General features: G+C 39.9%; 1 protein-coding gene across 1 annotated transcript in view; it reads left to right on the top strand.

Moving 5' to 3' along the window:
• Positions 1-15,800, top strand: part of PIK3CA (phosphatidylinositol-4,5-bisphosphate 3-kinase catalytic subunit alpha) — a 35,763-nt gene extending 19,963 nt beyond the window's left edge. Inside the window, exons 5-21 of the mRNA XM_030954338.1 lie at positions 1,542-1,787; positions 2,596-2,681; positions 4,212-4,317; positions 5,377-5,529; positions 5,636-5,770; positions 7,384-7,508; positions 7,868-7,949; positions 8,410-8,574; positions 9,129-9,232; positions 9,942-10,113; positions 10,444-10,550; positions 11,066-11,187; positions 11,718-11,796; positions 12,632-12,802; positions 13,023-13,140; positions 13,311-13,462; positions 14,625-15,800. Coding sequence (XP_030810198.1) covers positions 1,542-1,787; positions 2,596-2,681; positions 4,212-4,317; positions 5,377-5,529; positions 5,636-5,770; positions 7,384-7,508; positions 7,868-7,949; positions 8,410-8,574; positions 9,129-9,232; positions 9,942-10,113; positions 10,444-10,550; positions 11,066-11,187; positions 11,718-11,796; positions 12,632-12,802; positions 13,023-13,140; positions 13,311-13,462; positions 14,625-14,895 — 2,394 coding nt within the window. The 3' untranslated portion in view covers positions 14,896-15,800. The remainder of the gene's footprint in view (positions 1-1,541; positions 1,788-2,595; positions 2,682-4,211; positions 4,318-5,376; positions 5,530-5,635; positions 5,771-7,383; positions 7,509-7,867; positions 7,950-8,409; positions 8,575-9,128; positions 9,233-9,941; positions 10,114-10,443; positions 10,551-11,065; positions 11,188-11,717; positions 11,797-12,631; positions 12,803-13,022; positions 13,141-13,310; positions 13,463-14,624) is intronic.
• The last annotated feature ends 3,482 nt before the right edge of the window (positions 15,801-19,282 follow it).

Here is a 19,282-nt window from a genome sequence, read left to right on the forward strand (position 1 = left end):
GTGTTTTCCTGTCACAGCTTTATCGTTACTTTAATAAGATAAAAAATGTGGATTTCCAGCACTACAGAAATCGTTGCTGAGTCTTCCTTATGTCTGTCTGTCTGTCCTTCATTGCCTGGGTTGGTAGTGCTGGGAGTGTGAGAGAACATGGGGCAGAGGAGCATCTGAGCAGCTGCTGCTGCTTCCTCTTGGAGAAATGTATTGTAATAAACTGCTCCCATTCCTTCAGCCAAAAGGTTGACAATCTGATCTTCAGAGCTGTGGAGGAGACAAGGAGGGGTGGGGTATCCTGAATAATGGGAAAAGCATCTCTGTACTCTGGGAGCTGGGGAACAAGTGCAGGCATACATGAATAATTTTGCAGAGTCATCTGAAGATCAAACACCAGACCTATTTGATCTAGCGTGGTTTCTTCAGAAGCATCTGCTCTGCCTTTGCTGTGCCCCAGCAGAGCCTGCTCATTAACTCCAGGCTGGACCTGTCCTAACACACTGTGTTTTGTGGTGGTGTTGCCAGACTAAATGCTCTCAGCACTCAGACCTGAATGGACAGGTGAAGTGTGTCAGGATCAGTGCTGAGCCTAAGGTAATGAGCACACCTGAGCCAAAAATGAGCGTGTCTGCTGCTTACCTTGTGCTCCCTGCCTGAGACTGGCACTGTCAGGCACCTGTGCTGCCCTGCAGGCTGGTACAGCCCTTGCTGTTCCAGAACAGCTCAGTTGCTTCCAGGAGCAGCTCAAATCCATCTGCTCTGTGCTGTGCTGTGCTGGGGCTGAGGAGCTCCACAAGAAACCTGGCTGGTGTTTCTTTCAGCTCCCATTTCTCTCTCCAGTCCAGCCTTCCATTGTTGTAGATGTTCAATCTCAGAACCATGAGGTGTGGCTGTGTGACCCTACCCAACAACATGTCCAAACTGCTGGATGCTGTACCTGCTGTCACTGTGCAGGGTGTGCATGCAGGACATGAGAAGCTCCTTCACTTTCCAGTCTCCTCAAGTATCTTTGTAGCTTTCCATTACCAAGAGTGTAGGCTTTGAAAAGACACAGCACTTTTGTGGTGTTTGTGAGGGTCCCCAGGACGAGGTGAGAGATGAGAATTTGACTCCATGTTCTCAGAAGGCTGATTTATTATGATATGATATGATATGATATGATATGATATGATATGATATGATATGATATGATATGATATGATATGATATGATATGATATGATATGATACGATATGATAGAATGCTATACTAAAACTATACTAAAGAAAGAGGAAGGATGCATCAGAAGGCTTAGCAAGAATGAAAATAAAAACCTGTGGCTGACTCAGAGGGCCTGACACAGTTAAAACAATTCACATGGAACCAATCAAACATTCACCTGTTGGTAAACAGTGTCCAAGCCTCATTCCAAAGCAGCAAACACAGGAGCAGCAATCAGATAATTATTGTTTTCATTCCTCTCTGAGACTTCTCAGCTTCCCAGGAGAAAATCCTGGGCAAAGAGGATTTTTCAGAAGACATGGTGGCACTCTTTGGTTGTTTCCTTGCAGTACATAAGGAGCTGCATCATGCTTGGCCGCATGCCCAACCTGATGCTGATGGCCAAGGAGAGCCTGTACACGCAGCTGCCCCTGGACACCTTCACCATGCCCTCCTACTCCCGGCGCATCTCCACCGCCACGCCCTACATGAACGGAGAGGCCACCACCAAATCCCTCTGGACCATCAACAGCGCTCTCAGAATAAGGATCCTCTGTGCTACCTATGTAAATGTGAACATCAGAGACATAGACAAGGTATGGCATTGCTTGGGCTTTGCAGCAGCTCCTGGTTTCCCTCCTGAGTGTTTTGTTTTGACATTGGAAAAGAATTGTTATTTAACATGTTAGAAAATTATACCGCTCTTTTACTTAAATTGAAGTATTTCATTTTAAAGAACACACCCATGTTTTAGCATCTGGAAACTTTTCTGTACTGCTTAAAAAGTGTGAGTTGTGGTAGTTAGCTAAATATTCTGCCTGGTAGGAGCAGGAGTCAGTTTGCATAGGACTCCAGCAGAGAATGTAATGGATAGAAAAAGAAATCTGTCTTCTAAGTAATTATGTTTAAGACTGTATTACAGTAACTGAGAGTGCTTTTGATGAGGGCATGCTGTCTTTGTTTATGGAAATAAAGGTGTGGGGTAATAGGGGACAAAAAGCAGGTGTAGTGTTCAATTCCACTGAAGACATCTACAACCCTGACTCTCTTTCCTTGGAACTCCTTTCACGACACCTTGGCACAGGAAGAATGGAGAGTAAATTCCAGGGGTGGTTTTTTTAGTGTTCAAGTTTGTTACTGTATTTTTTAAGAACTAGTTTTGCAATTAATGAGGAGAAAGACCAAAACAGTTTTTCTAGAAGGATATGCTTATAAACTGTGCTGTACACCCAACAGAGCATGAATTAATTTGGGGAGTGGTGGAGCAGTTTGGTTTTCAGTTTTGTTTTTGTTTTGTTACTGAAAACGAAAGGATAATGTGTTGTAATCATGGTATGTGTTGACTGCAATGAAAACATTTGTTTACAGTAACATTTCAGAGACTAATATGGATGTTGTTTTCAGATTTATGTTAGGACAGGTATCTACCATGGAGGGGAACCTTTGTGTGACAATGTGAATACTCAGAGGGTACCTTGTTCTAATCCCAGGTAAGATGAATACATGAGTGACTGTAGAGAACCTGACTTTCAGGGCATCATTAATGATAGCACTGAAGGAGTAAAAGCTTGACTTAGGCATTACTCAGGTAGAGCTCCTTGCTGGGAATTCTTTACCTGAAGTTTTATAAAAATATATTACATAACCACATATATATACAAATAGCATTAATTTAATTCAAACACAAGCATTTTGTCTTGCATATAATAGCATAGTATAGAAAATATTTTCAGGATGTTTGACAAACCATCAGTATTACCTGGAAAAAATTAATCACCTGAACTTACAAGTGCAAAAAGAAGTTTTATATGAGCATATATAAACATTAGGGTCATCTTTTAGCCACCTGTTCTCATAACTGTAACTAATGAAGAGGTGTGAAATTTCAGCACCTGCTAAGATTAGATGCAAATATATGTGCAGAAGTAATTCTTTGCTTGCATTTTCTGTCTTCATGTCTTAAATAATAATGTTTGAAACTCTTATTTTTATCTGTACATTTTCTCTGAACATGATTAGGTTTTATAATTGAAGGACTAATAATATACATAATTGGTGAAAAATAGGCTCTCCTCCTGAGTTGCCCCTAATACTGCTGTGCTTGAGCTGATAATTTCAACTATTTTAGAGATAAAATCTTGGAAAGGTGGTGAAGGTTATGCCTTAAAATCATGGATGTGGTCTCACAGATCAGTATTATAGTAAATGAACGCATAAGAAAAGTGAATTACAGTTTATCTGCCAATTTCTTTATTCTTAGAGAAGGGCTGTCGCAGTTATTTCTTCGTAAAATTGCTTTCAGTAGCTACAGATACATTGAAAAATTAATGCTGTCCTTGGAAGCTGCTTTCTCTTTGAACTGAGAAAATTCTGTATGACAATCTGCTTAGGGGAAGAAACTGGATCGGAAGTTCCTCTTCAAAGGCACAGTTCTACCAACTGAGAGATGAATTCTGCTTAGAGAAGTTCATGAAAACAAAATCAAACTATTCCTGTAGAATCAATCTGTGCTATTATTGCTATAGTAAATAGAAAAATACTTGACTTGGGAATATTGCTTTGGATTTCCATGTTCTATCCCCATCTTGCAGATATCTTTTTATGTTCCAACAGTTGAAGTTTAGTTTGATTTTGAAAGCTCTTTTTCCCAGTTGACTTTTTCCCCTGAAGGGAAAACTGTTTGACAAGCTAAACCTTACATCAGTGTAGTAGCATATATGCAAATCCATTATCTTTAGGTTCCAGGAATTGAACCTAACATGGCTTTTTAAACAGTGTTGGTGCTAGAAGGCTGTTGGGGAAGCTTCCATTCCCAAAAGCAGTGAATGTGGTCAAATGCATATGTGGGGACCCTTTTTCAGTAAGAAAGTGTGCTCTATATGCAAATACACAGTTTAGGAATATAACAAATGCCTGTTGGTGGAGTGATGATGCCTCCTTTAACCTGGTTTAATTCTGCCCTTTGGAGGAGTGGTGATGTCTCCTTTAACCTGGTTTAATTCTGCCTTTTGGACCTGCAGGTGGAATGAGTGGCTGCTGTATGACATGTACATTCCTGATCTGCCCCGTGCTGCTCGGCTCTGTCTGTCCATCTGCTCTGTCAAAGGCCGCAAGGGTGCCAAGGAGGTAAAACACCTCATGCCTTTATTGTGCTAGTGAGCCACAGCTTGGGAGGATAGCTGGTAAATGCTGGCCTGGCAGAGAGTCTGAGTGCAGTGTTTGATTTGAATATGATTAAAATAGGAGCGGGCTTTTTTCTTTTTTTTTTCTTTTTTTTTTTTTTTTGTGTGTGTGTTATTAATTATAAATTAAACAACACAGAAAAAAGCTTATCAGTTCAGCACTGTAGCTCATACCTATACTGCATTGCCAGACACAAAGACTAGTGTTAGTGTTTTGAGGTGGAAATGCTTTTTAAATTAATTTTCAAAACCCATGTTACTAACCTATTTATTTTTAAAGGGCAATATTTGTACCTTTTAGAGTTGAGTTCTCAAGTAAAGATATTTTGTATTCCTTTAACATTTAATGCTAGATCTCAAATGGTGTTTTTTAATAATCTACATGCAATGTTTAATTTTTAGCCAGCAGCATCATTAGCTTGTGGGTTTGAGTGTGTATCACAGTAACATATAGGGTGTTTGTCTACAAGCAGGTCTGTAACCCTTACAGAATGATTTGGGTTAGAAGGGATCCTTAAAGATCATCCAGTTCCACCCCTCTTCCACTAGCCCAGGTTGCTCCAAGCCCCATCCAACCTGGCCGTGAACACTTCCAGGAATGGGGCAGCCACAGCTTCTCTGGGCACCCTGTGCCAGTTGTCTGGCTACCCTTATCATAGAAAACCATATTTCTTTTGTCCAATCTAAAAGTATTGGCCTCAAGTTTGAAACTACTGTCCCTTGTTCTGTCGCTACAGGACTTGGTAAAAAATCTCTTTGTCAGAAAAACTTTTATGATCATCCTGACTTAGTCTGGTGTGAGGAAGATATGTGCATGTGTTTACAATTCTTTTAGTACCATTTTGTTAAAGGACTGCTATGACAGCCATTCCTTCACAACTTGCTTTCTGCTGATCTGGGAATGTAACAACTTGATCTGGGGTGAAAATGTTATGTCTCCTGACTTGCTCTGCAGTAATCCATTGATGACACTGAAAAAAAATCATATTTTAATCTCTTCAAGGAGCACTGTCCATTGGCTTGGGGAAATATAAACATGTTCGATTACACAGACACTCTGGTATCTGGGAAAATGGCTTTGAATCTTTGGGCAGTACCTCATGGGCTGGAGGATTTGTTGAATCCTATTGGTGTTACTGGATCAAATCCAAATAAGGTATTTTCATGCCAGCTTCCCCCTTAAGAGTGCATTTTCAAAATATGCTTTATTCTGGTTGCTATCATTCAGCAGAAAAAGTAATTTGAATTCCCTTGACACCTAGGAAACTCCATGCTTAGAGCTGGAATTTGATTGGTTTAGCAACCCTGTAAAGTTCCCAGATATGACAGTGATTGAAGAACACGCAAACTGGACAATTTCACGGGAACTGGGATTCAACTACAGCTATGCAGGGCAGGTAAGGCAAACTCCCCCTCCAGGATTAGCTATTCAAGTATGAAAGAATTATTTACTGCTTCATTTTACTCAGTGTATCAGTGACAAAACTTCTTTTTTTACATCCTCATTTATTGTAAAATCAAAAACTCAAATTTTTGTCGCGTGTTTGGTAAAATGGGCAATATATTCTCCTTTCTTTATATTACCAGTAAAATTACCTAATGCTTCACTGACCAACCAAAACACTCCAAAGATAAGCTGGTTTACTGTGTTTTTGACATTTTTGTATCACTAATTTGGGTGTCAAGCTACTTAGTTTAACTTTTTAAAAGTTGCAATTCTCCTTCAATGATACTGTTTTTCTTTGTTTCATGTGTATAGTTAGGCTTTCCTGTGTAACCCAAAGGTGCTTAGAACTCTTTCCTGTCTGTTTTATGGGGTGGTTATGACCACAAGCAAAGGGAATTTTAAGGGAATTGATGGACATACACATGGGTGTAGTCCTTTATCTCACTTTTTCCACAAACGGAACTTTTGCATTACAACTGGCTTTTTGGTGAGGTTTGGAGCTTTCTTCAAAGCACTTTTTTGGATGATGAAAAGAAGTGAAAACAGAAAAGCAGTCAACCTAAAAATGCTCTTTATTTAAAGCCAAGGCTGTGAAATTGGTTGGTGTGTTTTACATTTTCTTTTGGAGGCTGGTTCAAAGCCCTGGGTTTGCCCAAGGAGCTGTGTGCTCTGTGTGAAGAGCTCTGTGGTGGGATTTTGGCTGTGCTGGAGAGCACAGAGGTGGCAGCAGCTTCCAGAGTGGGAATTCTGGGGGTGTTTGCAGCAGTCCTGTCCCAGGGTATCCTGAACAGGCTGTGGGCATTGGATGTCACTTGATGGTCAGCAGGATGTCCATCACAGAGCAGCATCTCTACTGTTTATATTGTGACTGAGCAGGGTCTTAATAAATGCTTAAGGACAGTTGTCTTCTTGGTAAATAACATTCCCCAGCGTCTTACCTGGGCTTCTGTACTCCAGCTCATTGTTTTGTTCCATCTGGCACAAAGAAAAAATGGTGAGGAGTATAAGGTCACTTCACTGACAACGTAGCTAATTTCTGCTTGTAGCAGTTGTGTTTTCTGTGCTCTTTGGGGAATGTCTTACACTAATTGTGATTTACTATTTTCCATCTTCCTGTTACTCAGGCATTCCTACAGCATTCTGCCCCTGATTTACCTGTTTTCATCTCCCCTGTTCTGCTTTTTCAGTTCCAAATCCTTTTCATTCCTTTCAGCAGCCCTCAGCAATCTCAGGCTGGGGTCAGAAATGACCAGTCTCACTTTGTGCTGCATTGTGTCATTCATCAGATGTCAACTGCTGCTATTTCTCCACACAGCTGATTTCGTTGAAATGTGCCTCTTCTTGTGCCAGCAGTGACTAAAAGCAGTTGTAGAGATCAAACGCATAGTCTTTCATCTTCTTTCTACATTTTGAGCTCTCAGTTATAGCAAGTGGGTACAGCAAGATAGTATTGCATGACACAGGCTGTAGTGGTTGCTGTGCTGTTCAAATACTGTATTTCATGTGTGTGCTTTGGCAATAGAAGGAGTTGTGTGGAGGGCTAAAGTGCCACTGTCTCTGCAGAGTAACAGAATAGCTCGGGATAGTGAATTAACAGAGAGTGACAAGGAGCAACTGCGAGCCATTTGTACCCGAGACCCCTTGTCTGAAATCACTGAGCAAGAGAAGGACTTCCTCTGGAGACACAGGTAATCAAAAACCAAACCAAAGAAAAAAACCTTCTTGGCATAATCAAACTTCACCCCATTCATTCCATATTCGTCATGGGTTTTGCTGCCTTTTCTTCCATGCTGAGGAGTTGTGTTTTAGACAAGGCTTGTAAAGCATTCTGCATTGTGTGGTTTGGTTATAATTCTGTGGAGAAAAGTAACTTTTTGAATGAGCTCCCATTTTCCTTATTACTGCAGTTTTACCTGCATGGATGGATCCTGAGAGCACCTGGCTGACAAAGGAAGAAAAATGTGCAAGGCTGTGGGAGCATAGTTGATGGTTATGAAAGCAAAAGTCTTGTTTAGTACTTGCAGCTTTTATTTTTCCTCTTTTGCAGACACTATTGTGTGAATACTCCAGAAATTCTACCCAAATTACTTTTGTCTGTCAAGTGGAATTCTAGAGATGAAGTGGCCCAGGTAATATGAAGCACTCAAGAAGTGTTAGATTTGAAGAAACTTTAAAATGCTATTTTAAAGAAAACTTCTGGAAGTTAAAAGCATATTTTGTGTGCATGATGCATTGAATGAATAGTTGTAGTTGCCACTATGATTGACAGGTGTCTCTGGTCCATAGTTCTTGTTCTTTAGCTCAGTCTGGTCTTAAGATTTCCTCTTGCTGGCATTACTCGAATCCCTCTGATGTTGCCAACTTGTCGATTACAATTAAATGAGAGATTTTGTTTTCATTCTTTTTAGAGTGGTTAAAACAACAAAGTCAACTGGAAACTAATGCCTGACTGTTGATTGAGAGAACCAGCAATTAAACAGCTTCTACTCAGATGTAGTTTGTGTCTGACAATGCCTTCTAATGGCTGTGTGTTCCAGCTTCTTCCTGACCAGTGCAAAGGTGTAACATGCTTGTTCTCCTTGCCCACAGATGTACTGCTTGGTGAAGGACTGGCCCTCAATCAAGCCAGAGCAGGCCATGGAGCTGCTGGACTGCAATTACCCAGACCCCATGGTGCGAGCGTTTGCAGTTCGCTGTCTGGAGAAGTCCCTGACTGATGACAAACTGTCTCAGTACCTAATCCAGCTGGTACAGGTACTGAGCATATTTTGGCATGTTTGTTGTCTCGTGTATGTCCAATGATCACAGAGGCTTGAAACACAGCAAAAGTTAAGTTGTTTTGAAAAAGAGGTCATCATGTTTGCTTTGCAGATTATTTAGGAGGAGATGAAAGGTTAGTTTTTCTGTAGTGCTGTGGTTTTGCTTGTTGGTACTAAATGCCAGCATTCTGCAGAGATGCAAAACTGTTCCACCAACTGGAACAGGCAGCTATTTCAGCTGTCCTAACATATGGGAAAGGATGAGCAGAAGCATCTTCTCAAAATTTTGAGCAAGTTGAGGCTAAAATATTTGGTAACAGTTAAGTAAGCATCAGATGGTAAGTTCCTGAAATAGAGGCAGCCAGTGAACAGTTGGCATATATTGTTCAAAGCCTAACACATGCAAATATTAATACCAAGATCAGTCATTCCAGAAAAAAAATGTACAACATAGATGGCTTTTTATTTAACTGCCTTTGATCTGTATATTGTTTATAGAAATAATAACTGCATCTGATTTTTTAAAATTTGCTCTTTATCCTTAACTAGGTTCTGAAATATGAGCAGTATTTAGATAATCAGCTTGTGAGATTTTTGCTCAAGAAGGCACTGACCAATCAAAGGATAGGACACTTCTTCTTTTGGCATTTAAAGTAAGCTTATTGTCGTGTTAAGGGGTGGTGGGCTTCCTATTAGCTGTAAACAATTAGTTGTTCTAAAGTTTTGACATACTAAATGTCCTTTCTTAGAAAAATATTACCACTCTATTTAAAGATTGGGTTATATTGGTTAAGAGTTTGAATACGTAGTTCGGTGACAGAAATCATGCCTTGCAGTTTCAAAGGTACTTAATAGTACTTGATTTGTACTTCTTTTTATCTAATGATGTTTATTCTGAAAACAAGGTAGTCTGAGACTGCTGAAAGCCTCCCATATTGTTAGCTGTCTGATGCCCCATTAATTTTTCCAGAAAACTTTACAAATATATGAGACCTAAAGAAAGCCACCCAATTCAACAAGGTAAAGCTTTGAAAAAGACAAGTAAAAACTTTATTTTTACTTCCTTATTAAGGGCTTCTTATAGAGCTTGATAGCTCAATCTGCAACATATTGGGTTGTAGCTAGAGGTCACGTAGAAGTTCTGTTCTGAGCTGGTGTAATCAGACCAGAAATAGAAGCAAGGCATCTTTGCTGTACTCTCACTTTTCTACTTGCCTCGGTGTCATCAAGGATAAGGGAGGGGATTGTTTGAGGGGATGATGTATTTTAGGACTCTAGGAAGATGTCACAAGTACAGCTTCATTTTTGGCATCTCTAAGTGGTCTTGTCTCTAGGCTGTAACTGTTCTTCCTCCCTGTGTAGGTCTGAAATGCACAACAAGACTGTCAGTCAGAGGTTTGGGTTACTTCTGGAGTCCTACTGTCGAGCGTGTGGAATGTACCTGAAGCACCTGAGCAGGCAGGTGGAGGCCATGGAGAAGTTGATTAACCTCACAGATATTCTCAAGCAGGAAAAAAAGGATGAGACCCAGAAGGTATCAAAAGCTGTCCTTATCTCCAAACTGCTGCTGTTGAGTCACAGGAATTACTTAGAACTGTTCTATTTGATCAATGAGGAAAGTGTTAATGCTAATTTCAGTAGGTGCTATGTTTCCTGGGGAGCTGCAGTATTTTCTGTGCAATGCCATTGTCTAGCTCTCAAGGCAATAGAACTAAAGTTAAAGGTTTCAATTTGTGTAATATGTAGCTGAGCTGTACTTACATTAGAACTCTGCAAAACCATGCTTGAAAACCAAAGCTAAAATATGATACCTTCATTTACATGTAAATAGTGTTCTCAAGACCTGAATGTGCTTATTGATCAGGTACAGATGAAGTTTCTTGTTGAACAAATGAGACGGCCAGATTTCATGGATGCCTTGCAAGGTTTTATCTCTCCTCTTAATCCTGCCCATCAACTGGGAAACCTCCGGTATTGTATCCAGTTTTGAAGTTTGAGTAGATGCTTCAGTAAATGTTTAGTAATGGTAACAATAACAGTGTTGAGGTTGACTATTAATTTAGTAAATGTCAGTATTTTCAAAGTGCACTGAATAGAATTTGTAGCAGAGTAATCCATAAAGAGTAGAGTCATTTCAACCTAGTGGTTTAATAAACTAGGGAACAGCATGACCTTCAGTTGTTCCTTTAAGGTGCCAGGAACTTCAGTCCTTTTTCCAGTTCTCAGGAGCTCATATTGCCAAAGGAATATTTACAATATTCCCTTACGACACAACTCTTCTGTTGGTCTTAGCAAATGGTTAACGTAGCACTTACTAATTTAACTTTGAGTCTGAAAATGAAAATGGTGGAATGTCAGTTATCTTTGCATCTTTAATTTGGTGCTGGTTCAGAGTTTGACCAAAACAGGGACACCTTAGCAGTATTAGAGAAATATGGTATAAGAATCAAATTATGCCTATTTCATAGAAACTTTATCTCTTTTAGGCTTGAGGAGTGCAGGATAATGTCATCTGCAAAAAGGCCGCTGTGGTTGAACTGGGAAAACCCAGATATTATGTCTGAACTGTTATTTCAGAACAATGAGATAATATTTAAAAATGGAGATGGTAAGGAAAGATAAGTGTAATTCCAAAGCTACATACCTGTTTATTTTCCTAACCTTTTACTTAGTGTTTTTATAAGCTTATAAAGTACATATATTAAAAAAAAATAAGCTGAGCAAAGCTATTTTCTTTTCCAGAAAAATTAAGCATAGACAGATAAGTATTTATCTCAGTCAAGTACAAACTTTTTATGTTCTGAGATGCTCAGTCTGTCAAGATGGAGCACAATACTATTTAATATTTGTTCTTTTTAGTTGTAAATGTCTTCAAGATATTACAGATGTGTAAACTGTGATTCCATTGTCCTGGTTTTAGTGTATGTTTTTAAAATCACCACCACAAGTTTATAGTCATTTTTTGCTATTTAAAACCTGCTTTTCTGTACTGAGGAAACAAAATCTGCACAAAACTATGCTAGCCTCATTACCTTGAGATGTATTTAGACATAGTTTTGGGGGGAAAAGGAAAGTAAGATCTAGCCAAAGATTCTGGTGTTACAAAATTTGCAAATTTAATGTATTTGACTATTTCAGACTTGCGTCAGGACATGCTGACACTTCAGATAATTCGAATTATGGAAAACATCTGGCAAAATCAGGGTCTTGATCTTCGGTAAGCAGTAGAGTCATTGCCAAGTAAAGCTGGTCTTAATGGTTTTGGCTTTGGTTTGTTCCCAGAGATTGCTTCTGTTTTCCCAAGGATAATAAATGAAATGCTATAAATAGACATTTTTGTGCACATTAGAGCAACATTTAATTCTTTTTTGGTTAACTAAACTACTGGATTTTATAAACATACGGTCATATTTGAAAAATACTTAATTCTCATTCAAGTGGGTCTGAGTGAGCTACGTACAAGGAATAGATACAAGAGCCAAGGCACAGTAGCCACACTGTGGCCAAGTGATTGTGTCTGTAGGTTTGGCTTTAAACAAGGTTCAAACCCTCAGCCCTGCTGAGCAATGACTGTTTGTAGTCGGTATCTTCACTTCAGTCCACACAGAGACGTTGCCCTGTCTGTGTGAGCTTCTCCACCTCCAGACTGTGATGCAGCAGCTTCTGCAGGACATTCGGGATAAACTGTTCTGCTTCTGGAAAACTGTTCCTAAACAGGTTACACCTTCAAATTTGTGTTTGCTGTGTGGTACACAAAGGAGCTGCCTGTGCACTGTCTAGAAACCCCCAGTTTTCATTTCCTTATCTAGACAGAAGGACCTGTTGCTTTATGTTATCTCTCATGGGTCACAGTTTTGTCTCCAGTACTGTAACAAGTGGCAGAATTAAAGCCTTTGTCCGAGATTGGTTTGCAGAATGGTTACAGTTCCCCATGACTTAAAGAGTAGCCAGATAGAGGAATCTGCAGAAATACATCCTCTCCCACCTCTTGCCACCATTCTCTATAAAGGAAGGAAAAAAACCCAACAAAACAATGAACCTTTGTTTTCCAGGATGTTGCCCTATGGTTGTTTGTCAATTGGTGACTGTGTGGGACTCATCGAGGTGGTCAGGAGCTCTCACACCATCATGCAGATCCAGTGTAAAGGAGGCTTAAAAGGAGCACTGCAGTTCAACAGCCATACATTGCACCAGTGGCTCAAGGACAAGAACAAAGGAGACATGTGAGATTCCCTGTCACCTGTTTTTGTTGGCCATATGCTTCTTTTTGATGGAAACTTCAAGATAACTAAAGTTCATCGAGCGGGAGATTATGTCCATAATTATGTCCATCTAGTTTTGTTTTCTTTTTTACCTATCCCTGTTTGCTCTTTTGCAAAAGAAAAATGCACTTCTGTGTTATTGGAATATCTGAGGAAAGTGTCTCCTTTTTTGTTGGAATAGGTATGATGCAGCTATTGACCTGTTTACACGTTCTTGTGCTGGCTACTGTGTTGCCACCTTTATCCTGGGCATTGGTGATCGCCACAACAGTAACATCATGGTCAAAGATGATGGACAGGTAAGAGATGATTTCTAAAATCATACCCTAAGGTCATCCTCACTTTGGTATGAGTTTGTTTTGGGAAAAAAAAAAACATCTATTGGAACTATAAGTAAATGATCAGTATTACTGTGACTTCATTTAAACAAGGAATTATTAATCTTGAAATGCCTTTCTGTCTTGTCAAGCTGTTTCACATTGACTTCGGGCACTTCCTCGATCACAAGAAGAAGAAATTTGGTTACAAAAGAGAGCGTGTGCCATTTGTCTTAACACAAGACTTCTTAATAGTGATTAGTAAAGGAGCCCAAGAATGTACCAAAACGAGGGAGTTTGAAAGGTGAGCTTTCTTTTATGCACTTAACCTCCAGGGTGTTTTGTACCTAAAATGCACTTTTGTACTGGTGACCTTTAATAATTAGACCTTTTAACTGAACAGTAGTATTTTAATTGGCTTACAGTGGGAATGTACTAGTGCTTCAGTTGAAGATCAGCCATCCACTTGTAAATCAGTGGGTAATCTTAGCACTTACATGACCTTTGGGCCATGAAATCTCACTTGAGATTTGCAGGGTCAGCATACATGTGAATAAAAATGATAATTTTTCAAATATCTGATATTTCTTTGACTTTACACTTAAAAGCCTCTTGAGATGGCAGAACTGCAGCTACTGGGAATTCTTAAATGTTGGGCGTTGTGTGCATCAGAGCCTTGATGGTCATCCAGCCATACTTCTCTCTCCTATACCTGCTCTGATATCAGTTCTTCAGCTGGCTGTGTAGTTTGTGACAATGGCTGAGAACCTGCTGAGCAAGAACTTTAAAATAATAATGGTAAATAAATCTGTTGCTGTAGTCATTCTTAATATCTCTTTCCAGCAACCCAGTCTTTAAGAGGTTTCAATTTTAATCTTAATTTCATTATGTTGATGGCAGATTTTGACAGATTTTGAATTATAGTGTCTGTCTGAACACTGCAGTGAAGCTCTTCTGCATTCTTTCCCTTAACCTGGGTATTTCTTATCCAGTCTGATAGAGCAAATGTCCCTGTTTTCAGTGCATTCTTCAGAGTACCTAAGGAGCAACAGCTGCTGCCCTCATAAAACTACAGGAGAAATGCAACTCTGAAGATAGCCAGGAAAGCACTGATTTTAGCAGTGTGTCAGGAAATACCTTTTGAAATCTGAAGTGTCAGTAGCAGTGACAAAAATGGCCCTGTGAGCTCACATAAATTCGTGTTGAACAGTTGTGTGAATTACAGGTGAGGTTTAAGACTAGAAAGCCTGTCTTTGGATGTTGTGTTAGTCTGACCACTATTAATCCTTACACAAATAAAATAAGTAGGAGAATGAGTGAATCTTCTCAGCTACATTATGGTATTCTTACTAGACTAAAACTGCTTTTTTAGTGTCTGGTTACCTGTAAAACTGTTTTGGAGCTGAAGCAGTGATACACATCCAGTGGAGAACTGCACTGAGCTTTTTTCCCCTGGTCTCTTCCAGGTTTCAGGAGATGTGCTATAAGGCTTACCTGGCAATTCGGCAGCATGCCAATCTCTTCATCAATCTTTTCTCCATGATGCTTGGCTCAGGAATGCCAGAACTGCAGTCCTTTGATGATATTGCATACATTAGAAAGACCCTTGCATTGGACAAAACTGAGCAGGAGGCTCTTGAGTACTTCATGAAGCAGATGAATGATGCTCACCATGGTGGCTGGACAACAAAAATGGACTGGATTTTCCACACAATAAAGCAACATGCTTTGAACTGAACTGACAGCAAAGAAAACAAGAACTGATACCCAGCTTTGTGGGTACTGCACTGTTAATACCCGATAGCAGCAAAGACTGGTTGCATAGGAATTGCACAAACCATGAACAACATTAGAATTTATGGCGAGAAAAGAGATGAATTGTTCAGACAACTGTTGGAAAATAATGTAAAACAGGGTTTCAGATAGCACTAAAATTATAAACTTCAAAAATTAAGCTTTAGTACGATGTGTGCAGGGACCTTGACAAATTATAGAGATGGGCAATCACCAAGTGCATGAAGTTTAACAAGGGCAAGTGCCAGATTCTGCACCTGCAATGGGGCAAGCCTGGTTGTGTGTATGGACTGGGGAATGAGGCTGGACAGCAGCTGTGGAAAGGGACCTGGGGGTCCTGGTCGATGGCAAGTTGAACATGAGCCAGCAGTGCCCTGCAGCCAGGAGGGCCACCTGTCCTGGGGCATCAGGCACAGCTTGGCCACCTGGGTAAGGGAGGGCATTGGCCCACTCTGCTCTGCACTGGGGCGGCCTCACCTTGAATATTGTGGGCGGTTTTGGCTGCCACAGTCTAAATAAAATTAAGCTATTAGAGAGTGTCCAAAGGAGGGCCACAAGGATGGTGAGGGGTCTGGAGGGGAATGGGCTTTATGGGGAGCAGCTGAGGTCACTTGATCTGTTCAGCCTGGAGAAGAGGAGACTGAGATCAGACTTCATCGAGGTCTGCACCTTCCTCACGAGGGGAAGTGGAGGGGCAGGTATCATTCTCTTCTCTCTGGTGACCAGTGACAGGACTTGAGGAAATGGCGTGGAGTTGAGTCAGGGGAGGTTTAGGTTGGATATTACAAAAAGGTTTTTCACCCAGAGGGTGGTTGGGCACTGAACAGGCTGCCCAGGGAAGTGGTCACAGCCCCAAGCCTGACAGAGTTCAAGGAGTGTTTGGACAAGGCTCTCAGGCACAGGGTGAGATTCCTGGGGTGTCTGTGCAGGGCCATGAGTTGGACTCTGTGATCCTTGTGGGTCCCAGCATATTCTGTGATTCGATGATTCATGTTATGCCTTAAGCTCAAAAAGGTAAACTTGGAAGAATGTTTCCTTTTCTCATTTGATAGGATAAATTAGAAAGAAAAGCAAAATAGCGCTAGTGTGAACATAAGAGTCCATCGCATCTTACCTTAGATCTGGTACAGCAGGTGGAGACTATGCTGGATTGTGAATAAGAGAAAGAGAATTCAAGGGATAGCAAATACTTAAATGCAGTGTGGTTTAAAGGGAAGGAGTTTGAAGCTCAAAGATCTAAAAACATTAGTGAGAGGACAGTGCCTTTTAAGTGTGCTCAGAGGCATTAACATTTGTGGGGTTTGGGTGGCACTTTGATTTCTGGGTCCGTCATCTGCACAGTTTCTGAAGGCAGTAGGAAATAGGCCCACTCAGTATGGTGTTTCTTCTGCTCAGTATTGCTAGGGGTGGGGTGCAATTCATACTTTCACAAAGAAACTCCCTATCATCCCCAAAAACTGACTAACCTGGAAATTGAATGGTCAGAATTGGGTTTAGTGCAACAGAGAGCTGTAGTGTTCATCTTAGGTTTGCTTTAATCTAACTTGAACTGAATAGATTTTTTTCATACATGTTTTCCAGAACCTAAAGAAAGGTGAGTTATTAAAATTATTGAAAGATTATTTTTTTATAAAGGCTATTTATATAATAGGAACTATTATTAATATATATTCTTTATTTACATGATTTGTCCAATATTAACTCTCTTAATTTTGCAACCCAGTTCTATCTGTCCAAGACTCCCGTGTTCATTAACGTCACTGAAGGTGACCAGATATACTCCTAGGACCAAATTCAGCCCTAGTGAAAGAGGATACAAGTACCAGTGAAGTAGTGGGAATATACCCACTAAAGCCAAAGGGGAACTTGGCCTAAGTCTCTAAAAAATTTTGGGAATCACTCTTCACATTACTGAAATGATATGCTGGCTATTTCAAGAACGCTCATTTAAACCCTCAAAATTTGGGTCTACCATTTCTCCTCTTTCTTCCTCCTTTGGAAGTGGTTGTTGAATTCAGTAAGATACATCAGAAATAGCAATTTAGATTTTCAATATGATCAATAATTAGCAGTTCAGCAGACAGATATGTTGGCTAGCTCAAAGCATGTGGAGTTACCAAACATTTTATAGCTTTGTCTGTTTTGTGCGTGTGTGTAATATATATTTGTAAATCTAGTTGTTGTCCTTTAACACAATTACAATGTGTGCAATCAGTGAAATTGGCACCATGTTTTGAAACTGTTCAGAGTACTGAGGATTTCAGATTGCCCTTATGCACAACTTCAGGTAGGACTGTTTTTCTAATTGCTAAACAGGTTTTTTTTAAATTTAGGAAAGCCCATAATAGTTCTGCGGGTGATGTTCACCCTAACATTTTAAACTTGCTAGATTGGCGGCACTTGAATTCCAAAGGTTTGGGGCTTTTGGGGGTTCAGCTTGTTCACTGCAAACACGCACCGAGGTGCCACTCAGAAAGTGCAATACCACGTGTAATATAAAATATGCTGGCAGTTGGTGTTAGACTAGAATATAAGCATATAAATAAACTGTACTTCGTGCAGGCTGTACTGATGAGGTAATGAGTGGTTGGCTCCATTTAGCAAATTGTAATATATTAAAAATGTGCAATCAATTACGTTATGAAAGACTTTGGGGATTGTAAAGCCAAGGCTTTGGTGTTGCTTTCAAAGTCAGCATCCTGCAGCTGATTACTGCATGCACGGATACTTGATGTTGTGGGGGAAAACCTGGTTTTGTGAAAACTACAGAAGCTCTGAGAATAGTATGGGAAATGTGAAGTTTTATTTCCTTAGTTCTACGAAATATTTTGGAGTAGTCCAATAGACTTCCCATTGCTCTTTTTATTGACTGTTACATATTCCTTTTTGTTCATATGAATATTTTAACTCCTGCTAAGCTTGGTTGTACTTTCTAGTGCAAAGTTACCCTTGTATCTATTACTTTGCAGTCCACACACAACAATGGTTTAGCTCTTAAAATGGGTTAGTTTCAGTTTAAGTTTAGTTCACAAAATCTGAAACCCTGTTGGCTATAATTCTTAATTTAACTGAGTAAAACTGTTGCACAGACATCACATTAGGTGCTATATTATCCTTATTTATCTGGTGTTGAAACAATGCTTTACCTCGTTTATGCAAGAAATGGTCAGCCTTTTCCAGCCTAGGTGAAAAGATCAACTCAAATTTATTGGATGTTATGAAATTTGTTTGTACTTTGCCCCTTCCTAGCCCTTCTGTAAATATGAGTATCAATGTCTTTCAGTTCAAGCACAGTATTCTGCACCCTTTTTGCCCAGACAGAGGTATGAGGAGTCAGGCTCTGTTTCCAGAAGTTACTGCAATTAAATGTTGTGCATAAGCTGTGGAAGTTATTATGAGAATCAAATAGTAAAAGAAAGGAAACCTCAGAGTGGTACAGACATAATACAGTTCGGGGTAATTGTAGCCTTTCAACAAACTTTTTTAAAAAGTAGGAGAAGCTCCTGGGCTTTACCCAGTTCTTTGCATCACCAGGATGGGCATTTGAAAAACATTCTGCCAGTGTTTCACAGAAAACAACAATCCTTTTCTCAGCTTCAAAGTGCTGAACCCTAATTACTGTATCCTGCCACAGCAGTTCCGTGCTGATGTAACTTCATGAGGATAGAGGAGGCACTGTTTGCTTACCCTGGAGAAAATGAGAGGATGTCATCTGCTCCCAGTATCAGAAAGGAGACCTGCTTACACACCATGAAATCACTTGTAACTTAGTCCTAGATTTTTACAGAAATAGCTTTGGCTTATTTTTAATTATTCCCACTTCATGGAGATTTGAAAATGCTCCCTTTGTACTGGGACTCAGATGCACAAAATACTAAAGTAGTTTATTTTGGGCTTGAAGTGAATCTGCGCACCTTGTTCCTGCAGAACTTCTTGTAAGACTGCCAGAGCAAGGAGCCCAGGACTGGGCCATGTGTTTTATCACAAAGCATTAGGAAACGGTGCTTTAGTGAAATAAAATTTAAACCAGTCACCTTTTCAGCTGTGAAACTGTGTTTGATGTAATGACAGAACAGGGTGCTGCATATTAGTTTTACTTAGCATTACATTCATTGCTTTCCTAAACGTAGCAGAAGTACCTGTACTGATTTTATATATGCATACTTCTTTGTCTGAAAGGGTGCATTAGTAGCTTTTTCATAGTTGAAACAGACTTCCAGTATAATTTGAATTTTTTTTTAAAAAGGCTTTTAAATAAAACCAAAATTGTAGGTGATTTGGCATCTTGTGGAAAAGATATGAGCCTGCATATTGAGGAGAATATAGAAAT

The sequence above is a fragment of the Camarhynchus parvulus genome, chromosome 9, assembly GCF_901933205.1.
Source record: "Camarhynchus parvulus chromosome 9, STF_HiC, whole genome shotgun sequence".
In the NCBI taxonomy this organism is placed as follows: Eukaryota; Metazoa; Chordata; class Aves; order Passeriformes; family Thraupidae; genus Camarhynchus; species Camarhynchus parvulus.